Source organism: Gossypium hirsutum, chromosome D06 (assembly GCF_007990345.1).
Source record: "Gossypium hirsutum isolate 1008001.06 chromosome D06, Gossypium_hirsutum_v2.1, whole genome shotgun sequence".
Classification (NCBI taxonomy): domain Eukaryota; kingdom Viridiplantae; phylum Streptophyta; class Magnoliopsida; order Malvales; family Malvaceae; genus Gossypium; species Gossypium hirsutum.
Window position 1 is genome coordinate 30,374,415 of NC_053442.1, and position 9,569 is coordinate 30,383,983.

Here is a 9,569-nt window from a genome sequence, read left to right on the forward strand (position 1 = left end):
TCATACATGCACCCAAAAATTACTAATAGTAGTAGTAAAAAATTAGATGTCTATTATGTTAAAGGTTATGTTAAAGGTGATCTGCCTAATTTTTAGGAAATTCTGTTGAAAGTTCTGTTGATATATCTGTTCTAAAACTAAAAACAGAAATAGAAGGAATTTATGCAAATGAAAATAGAGAATAGAAGGAATTTTTGTAAATAAGAATAGAAAGAAATTCATTGTTATTTTTCATTGAGGGATTCTAATCTAGGCTATTTAGAATTTGTAAATTACTAAAACTTAGGTAGCAATAAACTGGGAAATGATACTGAGTAATTAAGAAAAATAGAAATAAAATAATATCCCTTTGCTAAATCCTAGAAATCTAGCAATTAATAAATTGATGAACTATCAATACTCCCCCTCAAGCTGGTGAAAGATGCTCATCATTCCTGACTTGTCTGGTAGCACTTCAAAACTTGGCTTAGGTAGCCCCTTAAGGACATCTGTTGTCTGTTGGTTGCCCGGCACAAAGATCAAGGAAATTACCCATCCTCTATTTTTCTTTGATAAAATGTTGATCTATGTCAACATACTTTGTTCGGTCATGATGAACTGGATTATGTGCAATACTTTGGCTGCCTTATTGTCATAACATAGCTTCATAGATCCCATATCAGGAACTTTAAGTTCTTCCATTAACTTTTTAACCAAATCAGCTCACTAGTTCCTTATGCAAGGGCTGTAAATTCAGCTCTGTGCTACTGCAAGCTACAACTGGTTGCTTCTTGCTTCTCTAACGGCACGTTTGGTTCACTGGAATTGAATAGGCATAACAGTGGTTTGGTTGGATGGAATGGAATGGAATGAGTATTGTAATAGTATTCATACGTTTGGCGGAGAGGAATAGATATAGAATAGATCACAAATAACAATTTTACCCTGAGACTGAGATCACACCAAATTGGCGCTGAAAACAAAATCAGAAGAGGAAAAAGGGGCAAACCCCTCAAATAGCCATACAAAAATGTAGACTGAGATCACAAATGGAAGACCCAACAACTTCAAGAAACCCTAACTCATGGACGAGTTTAGAGAAAAAACACTTTCAAGAGCAGTTAATTCTCCTATTTAGTTGAAGCTATTATCGAATCCATTTACATCACTGTCGACAGTCATCGGAAGTTCATGACAGATTTTTTATAACATCAGCTTTCTGAATTTTGGCTTGATTTTTTTTCTGAAAGCTTACCAATAAGCCTAGATCTATAGAAAAAATGGTTGACTTTCAATGAATTTTCGTGGTCCACCTCTCTACCTGCCCCCTCAAATTTTTTTATTTATCGCTGTCTTCTATTTCAAAATTTCAAGCTCAATGCCCTTTATTTTTAACCAAAAACCTCTTATTTCTAACTTTAAAAAGAAACCCAAAAAGTCTCTTTCCTTTTTTTTTTTTTTGTTTTATATCTGGTAATCCATTTGCAGATGAGGTTGAAGAATACCAATTAAAAGCTCAATTAGGTTTTCTCTTGTTTTAGCTTGAAATAATGTAGGGAAAAATTGGAAAAGAAAATTTGCATCTATTCATTGTTGTGCAGAATTGCCATCTTTGGTATAGTTAAAGAATAGCTATTACGGGAGCATTCGTAATCAGACTGTAATGCATATTCAACCGAATAGGTAATTCAGTGAACCAAATGACTGAATAACTATTCCCTTAAGTATAGACCTGGAGTTGAGATGCTATTCATCCCAACCAAACGAGCTGTAAGTAACCAAATCCCCCACAATAACTTGATGTGGACTTCCTATCTTCAACTGAAACTGCCCAATTTGCATCAGTAAATGCCTCCACAATTCTTTGCTTGTTTTTCTTGAAAAACATGTGTTGACATCTTACTGCTGTCAGTGTTGACAGCTTAGGCAATAATTTCTAACAGCCTATGCTTGACTAAGTGGCATGATCTTAGGAATTACTGATTATTAGGGATTAAATTACAGATTATTAGGGTTTTCTTGGATTATGCACAACTTACTAATTTCCTTAGATGCCTATATTGCTTGTATAAATACCTATGTATTCTTTCATCTGAATTCATAAGAGAAAATCAGTTTTATCTCTAAATTACTTTCTAATTTTGAAATTTCCTTTGAAAATACTTTGATTTCTTCATGGTATTAGAGTTATAATTCCATATTTAAAGGACCAATTTTGAAATTCTTAGATTCTCTTAAACCCTAGAATTATAAACTTGGTATGTACCCCCTTAGCCCCATTTTTACTTCTCATCGTCATTCATAGGAGATCCACAGCATCATTTTCAGCAAAACCCTGAAGTCTGATAGCATCTCTTTGCATGAGTCTCACACGTCGCTAGAAGCATTTATGCCTTCATCCACATGTTGATGTGTGAAGCACACCCCTTGGAGGTGGTTTTTTCGATCATCATCGTTAACTTCCTTGGGTTATTTCCTGCCTCTTGCTATTATTGGGTCCACTAGTGCTGGTTTGAGTTCTTTCATTGGAGTTATATTTGGGTAGAAGATTATCTTTTTGGTGGTTGACTATTCTTTCTCTTTTCCCCTATTATTAGTGTAACAGCTTTCACTCGTCCTGGCGTACGGTACAAATGAGAGGTGTTACCGGAATACAAACGTAATGGAAATTTTGAATCCCTTAAAATTTCAAACCTTAAAACATTTTATTAAATCATAAAATAACGATTAGGATCATTTGAGGGTTTTAGAAATATTTTAAAACCATTAACAAAAAGTTTGGGAGTGATCAGAGGTGTCCAAGACCTAAAACAAGCCACCAAAAGTCCGAACGGGCCAAAATAGTGTAGTGGGAGACAATGTGGTGTATGATTTGTGACATCGCATAATGCCGCGACATTGTATTACTTGGCGTCGCGGCGCCACTCTATGTATGATCAATGTCACAACATTGCGAGGGACGATGTTGCAATGTCTGTATGATCAATGTCGTGACATTGCGAGGGATGATGTCGTGATTGTAGCAAAGTAGCTCAAAAACATTTTAAATTATACCAAAACACCATCAAATCACACCAAATTGTTTTAATTCATTTCAAAACAATAAAAATACTCATTTGAACTTAACTTCACCTTAAAAACATGATCAAATCAAATTAACACCACAACTTATCCTATAAGTGTTAAAAACATTTATACACATCAGGAAGTTGACAAATATAACATGAAATCCACTTGGTCTATATACATGTCATTTCAAACTCTTTCAATACAAGGAGAGCAAAACTAAGTTATCTAAGTCCTTCAAACCTCGCACAATTCATTTAATAAAACATTGAAAAGCTTTTCTTATTATGGGACTTATGAATATATCATTTAAGTTTATTTCACTTGTTAATTACACTAGACTTTAATTAAATTCTTGTTTCATTAATTCATTTACTATTGGGATCAATAGTCTCTCTTAGGATCTTCTTTAATTATTCTATCACTTATACTTATTAAAAATGTCATTTTGTTCGTGTTCTTTTTAGCTAACATTGTAATTATAAATTTCAATTTTTGGTAATTTATAACACTTGGTACACTCTAGCAAAATAGGACTCGGATCCTTAGGATTCCAACCAAACATCATACATTTATTGAACTAAAAGTACAATCTAAACATCGCACCAAACACTAAAGCCCTCGCTATGCACAAAAGTGCTATGCCATGAGGCGTAAAGCATTGTCTTCAAACAAAACGCTATCTTGGCAACATGGGCAAATGTTTATTTGATAGTTTACTCCATATGTCCGAGTGAAACCCTTAGCTACCAATATGGCTTCGAACCTCTCAACTGAACCATCTGCCTTATATTTTATTGTGAACACCCATTTGCATCCAACCAGTTTCTTTCTCTACGGAGGGGTAACTAGTTCTCAAGTCTCATTGTTTTCTAGAGCCTTCCTTTCTTCAGTCATGGCATCTTTCCAGCTTAGATCGTTGAAAGCTTTTCGCTAATCTTGTGGAATAAACATACAGGACAAGGCAAATGCTTTATAGGAAGGAGACAATGATTCATCAGAAATAAAGTTAGATATAAGATGTTTGGTTCAAGACCTAACACCTTTTCTTTGAGCTATAGGTAACTCTAAATCATTAGTGGAATTAGGGATTATGGATGACTCACTGATAGGTAGATGCTTGGATTTAGTAGGGTGCATGATATCTTCTACCTTATTCCTCCATAAGTCCTCAAATTTGGCCTATCTAGATGTCCAATAATCTCTCCCTGAATAGATTCTTCCCTCCGGATACTATCTTTTGTTTGACATGGAGAGTGGTTAAAAAGATTTTTAGAAGATCCTGTCGTGTCTACTCACTCCAAAATTAATAATCCATGACTTAATATGGATGTGGGCATTAAAAGGCATTACCTAATTTCACAAAATTAGATGTTGCATTAGCGGAAAAGCTAAGTTGGGGCAAAAGACACTTTAGATGTTGAATTTCATCTAAAGAAAATGTCCCGATGGAAGTCTATTCGGATGAATTGTGGTTTTAGATAGGTTGGCTTGACAATCATAGAGGAGTAGGGTAGTGCGAGACGCGTACAGGGAGGTGGGTCACCAGAACTTGGGGTTTTGTCGACAGTGAGGTCCTAAAGCTTCTTAAGGTTGCGATGAGAGAAGAGAAGGCTAGGGTGGAAAGTATCACATTTGGGTTTCTAGTGTTCTAAAAAAAAGAAAGAAAAAATGAAAAAATAGGTTCTCAAATTTTGATTTCTAGCTCTGATACCATGAAAAAAGTGATGGAAATGAGTAGTTTTGAGGGTCTTGTGAATGATAACTTGTATTTCATCTCAAGAATACAAAGGTATATATATAAATTATGTAGGTCTAAATGAGGAAATAAAAATCTATACAATAAGTAAGATCTCTAATAACCAGCAAAATAAATCCCTAAAACACAGCCTATTAAGGCTATCAATAGTCAACAAGGACTAAAAGAATGTGGCATCCATGGTTATTGAAAAGAAAATTGTTTGAGGACCAAAGCATCAATACCCATTTTTGTTGGTGCCTAACCAAGAAAATACATTTTAAAGCTTGTTGGTCTAACTCTTGATGGCATTCTATTTATTAGGTAAGTAGCAGTAAGAATGCCTTCCTCTCATAAGTATATAGGCTCTTTAGTTATAACATTTAAAGACCCAAGCACTTCTAAGAGATGCTTATTTTCCTCTTTGCCACTCTACTATGTTGTGGTGTATCAGTACAAGAGCTTTAATAAATGATTCCTTTTTCCAACTAGCAGGCTCCCGAAGTAGGTTAAAGTACTCTCTCCCATTGTCGCTTTGAAAATTTTGCAGTTTTTCTTGAATTTGAGTCCGAACCATGTTATATACTCTTTTCCCTAATTTTTTTTTAATAAATAAGCCCAATAGAAACGTGTCTGATCATCAATAGATATGAAAATTGAAAATGGACCATAAACTGGTTGATAAATAAACCCATGTACTTCAAAATTTGAAAGTTACGGTGGCCTAACCTATAATGCCATAAATCATATCATTACTGAAAACTGACCATGAACTGGTTACTTAAGCTTGTCGACATGTAGAACTTCCATCTTCAAAATAAATAGAGCCCATCACTTTCCCTAGCATTGCCAATCGTCTTCCCCGAATCCATTTCCTGAAATTCACAGTGATTAGGAAAGTATACAGCACAATTACCTAGATAATGAGTTAGCTTACTAATAGATAACAAATTGTAGGAGAGATTTGGGACATGAAGTACGTTATAAAGTATAAGAGATTTTGAGATGGCTACAAGTCCTTTTCCAGCAGTTGGGTGACTAAAGTTAATAGACACATTGATTTCCTGCACATGGACTATAAGAAGAAAATAATTTAGAACATTCTGTCATGTGATCATTTGAGTGACTAAAGTTAACAGACACATTGATGCCTCGTTTCGCTACTAGTGTAATAATATGAGGAAAAAACTTATTTATTACATATGTATTACAATAGTTAGACATAAAGCAAAGAATAGTTAGTACAATTTTAAACTTGAAATTAGAAATATGAGTAAAAACTCTTGCAAAAAATAAGATCTCTTCAAAATAAGCGAAAAATAAGTCATGAAAGTGGCCAAATATTATCAATTGAATTAGTTTATTACTAACTCATATACTAAAAATGCGTAAAAAATAATACTTATACTAAACGTACCATTAATGCTATGGTTTGAAGATAATTACCATTTTGTGCTATGGAACAAGTGGAAGACACGCTTGATAATTGTGTGCATTGAAACAATTTACACAGTAGATATTGTGATGTCTCAGTAGTTCCTTCTAAACTATTCAAAACATTTTCCAAAGTACCATTGATATTGACATCTGAAGATGTTGAAACCCACTCTCTAGCCATGGCTGTTTTAACTGTTAGGATCTCTTACAAATTGGCTTTGATACCATGAACAAAATGGTTAAAGAACAGAAAAATAATGTATGAAATCATTTTCACTCTATTCAGAACTAGATTTACATGGGGAAATTCAAACCTTAAGAATCTACATAAATCTCAAGAAATCTCCATAGATCAAGGACCTATCACAACTATATGATTCTAGATCAGATATTACTATCAAATCCAGATTTATTGGACTAAAAATCCCTAAGAATCTTGCCTAAAAATTTGGAATTTTCTACATCAACTAATAGTGCTTGTATTTGGTATCAAATTGCTTTCTGAAAATTGGTACAGGGTTTGGATGCACTTGGATTAGCAACACTTGATTCGTTGACTTCTGTGGCTACAACAAGAATACCCTTTACTGGATCCTCAGTCTCTTTTATGTCCAAGGAAGACATGATCAACTTGAGAACATTTCACCGCCTCATGTTTTTGTTGGCAGGTCTTGAAAGCAATAAAAAATCCTTTGAGGTGAGAGTTTAAGTATTTGGCATATCATTTTAGAATGTACTGAACAGTTGACAAATGAAGGGGAAAAAGGCAAGTTTACTTATCTTTGATACAAGTCCACTTGTTTAGACGAAGATGTTGAGGCCTTGTGGATTTTCTAAATCGTTAGAAGTTGATGGACCTATACGGGTAGACAATTAAATATTACTGTGAACATGGAATTTTGATGGAACTCTCAGATTATATTTAAAACACTTCTAACAAATGAATATGTTTGCAAGGTTGACCACATTAAAAATGCCGCACTCAGATAAGTAAATATAATCTTGGATGGTAAATCATATTCCACTTTTGTACACTATTCAAAACCCTATAATTAAGCTCAGTGCAATGATGTATAATATTCTTGTATAGTTTCAATACTTTCTTAATGTTGGCGTTCCTCTCTTTCTGTTGACATGTAAATCCTCCACAACAGCAAAAGTTTTCACCTCTATGTAACTACTGCTAGGAGATCAGTGTTAAATCAAAGCTCATTGAATCTTAAACCCTAGTTCTACTTTCTGCAATAGCCATAGTTGTAGAACTGAATTTTCTCCTAACTTGGACCACCTCATAGACTAGAAAAGGATTACTCAAATGTGTCAAACATCAGTCATTGTTCTACCGAGGCTTGTTATATTGAGTTAAGCTTATTAAAAATAGATGACTTTCATAAATAATATTCTGTTATAATTGGTTATGAAATTGAATATCTAGAAGTGAAACTTTGATCTGTCAGGAATGTAAGTAGATCTGTACTTCTGTAATAATTTTAGAGCTTTGTTCATAAATCTAATTAGGTTCATACAATTTATAGATGTACTATTATCAAGCAATCTGATCCTATATACTAACTGGAATGTTGATCAGCTAACATTGTGAAGAACGCATTTGATATCTCATAAAACGTGAAATGGTCATTGCATTTCTTATGCTGCCTATAATCTAGTGAGGCTAGTACTTTAAATTTATTACTGTCTTGGAGGATAGTCTGACTTCAAATTCTTATGCTTTAGGAAGTTAATGGAATTGGCAACCCCAACAATAATCAAAGCGCATACCTGGAGGAATCATCACTGCTTTCGTATCAACCTGCATTAGTTTCAGAAATTCTGGCCATGCTTTCTATTATTCCTGAGGTAATCATTAAGAGGAGACATGTTTTATAGGATCCTTACACCAATTAATTCATTTTTTCTTTTTTATAACCTCAACGTTTGCTTGAAACCATTTGCCTCTGTTCCATTCAGCTGTATGCTTTCAGCCCAAATTTTTGTGCAGCTGGGGTTTTCCTTGGCTTTGGTTCCTGGCCGTTTCTCTCCTGCTTTTAACTTTTACAAGCTGTTTGATATCATGTATTTCTATTTTCTGCTGTTGTGATTTAGTTTATTCTTCCAATACCTCGTCCAGATTGGTGCTTACAATTTTAATAGAATTAGCTTTATTATAATGATAAAGATTCTTTAAGTAGATCCACACTGCCTTGAACTGTAGAACTACATTCATATGCTTGAGCATCTTTTGTATGCATGGAAATCTGCACCCTATTTAGCTATTACTCTAAATGCATGTGGCAGCTGCCGCCTGAATTGCAACAGCAACTTCTTCGCTTACCAGCTGATCTGGCTAGAAGGCTGATTTCCCGTGCTTCTGCTCGGACTATCCAGAGAATCTTTTTATGATTCTTAGTTACAGCTTTTCATGATTGTCTCAACTGGATGAAAACTTCAAGCAACTGCATAAGGGAGGGTTTTGATCGAAGCAACATTGACTTGCAAATTAAGATGTCAACAAAAAAGTTGTTCAAAACGAGAGCTTTCAGTTGGAATGACATGTATGTGTCTTGTAATTTAGTTTCTTTTCCCAAGCATCTCTAAATATGAAAGTTAAAGCTTATTACAAAGTCCCAGCTGAGCATGAGCAGAGCATTGCAGGAGAATGTTCATGTGAGATCTGAAACCAATAAACAGTGGAATTTTTTTTGTAAAATTACTGGCAATTCAACAACGGTTAGTCTAAACTTTGATTGTTTTGGAAGTCCTGGAAATTTTGCCTCTCTGGTTCATACTGTTTTTTTTCTGTTTGCAAGTTATTTCATAAGAATTTTAATAGTTGAAATCCATTGCCCTGGTCTGGGTCTACTTGTGGGAAAACTGTAACTAGTTAGCTATTCTAGGAAATTGCTAGATAAGAGACTCTGATGGATTGCATCCTTAGAATTAAGCCTATGTTGATTTTTTTTTCTAATTTATTAAGGTATAGTATGTGATCTGATGTAGTAATTTATGTTTTGGATGGTAAGGGTATATATTCAACAGTAATATTCAGATTAAAGTGTAGAATTCTTATTTTCAATTTCCAACACTTTTCTTTTCCAATTAAACATAGCAGTTTTCAATTTTCAGCATGATATTAGTTTTAGGGTTCTTTCCTGGGGTTCATTGTTTTAGCCTTAATTGCCGTACACCTTGTCAAGCTTAGTGACCTTCTTTGCCTTGTTTCCCTTTTGCCTAACCTTGTTTAATCGAGTATTTAAAAACTCTGTTAGCCTTCACTGTAAATTTTTTTTCTTCCCTTCCTCTCTTACTAGGGATGGTAAAACTCAAATCACTTGATGAATTTCAAACCATT

General features: G+C 34.2%; 1 protein-coding gene across 6 annotated transcripts in view; it reads left to right on the forward strand.

Annotated features, from left to right (window-relative positions):
* LOC107889745 (uncharacterized aarF domain-containing protein kinase At1g71810, chloroplastic) overlaps positions 1-8,975 on the forward strand; it is a 28,627-nt gene extending 19,652 nt beyond the window's left edge. For 4 of the 6 annotated variants that reach the window (XM_016814299.2, XM_016814320.2, XM_016814305.2 and 1 more), the window contains 3 exons: positions 6,738-6,917; positions 7,955-8,077; positions 8,516-8,975. In XM_016814299.2, the coding sequence (XP_016669788.1) occupies positions 6,738-6,917; positions 7,955-8,077; positions 8,516-8,620 (408 nt within the window). In that variant the 3' untranslated portion in view covers positions 8,621-8,975. Of the gene's footprint in view, positions 1-6,737; positions 6,918-7,954; positions 8,078-8,515 lie in introns of those variants that run through there. The other 2 variants (XM_016814338.2, XM_016814329.2) reach the window with 2 other exon arrangements.
* The last annotated feature ends 594 nt before the right edge of the window (positions 8,976-9,569 follow it).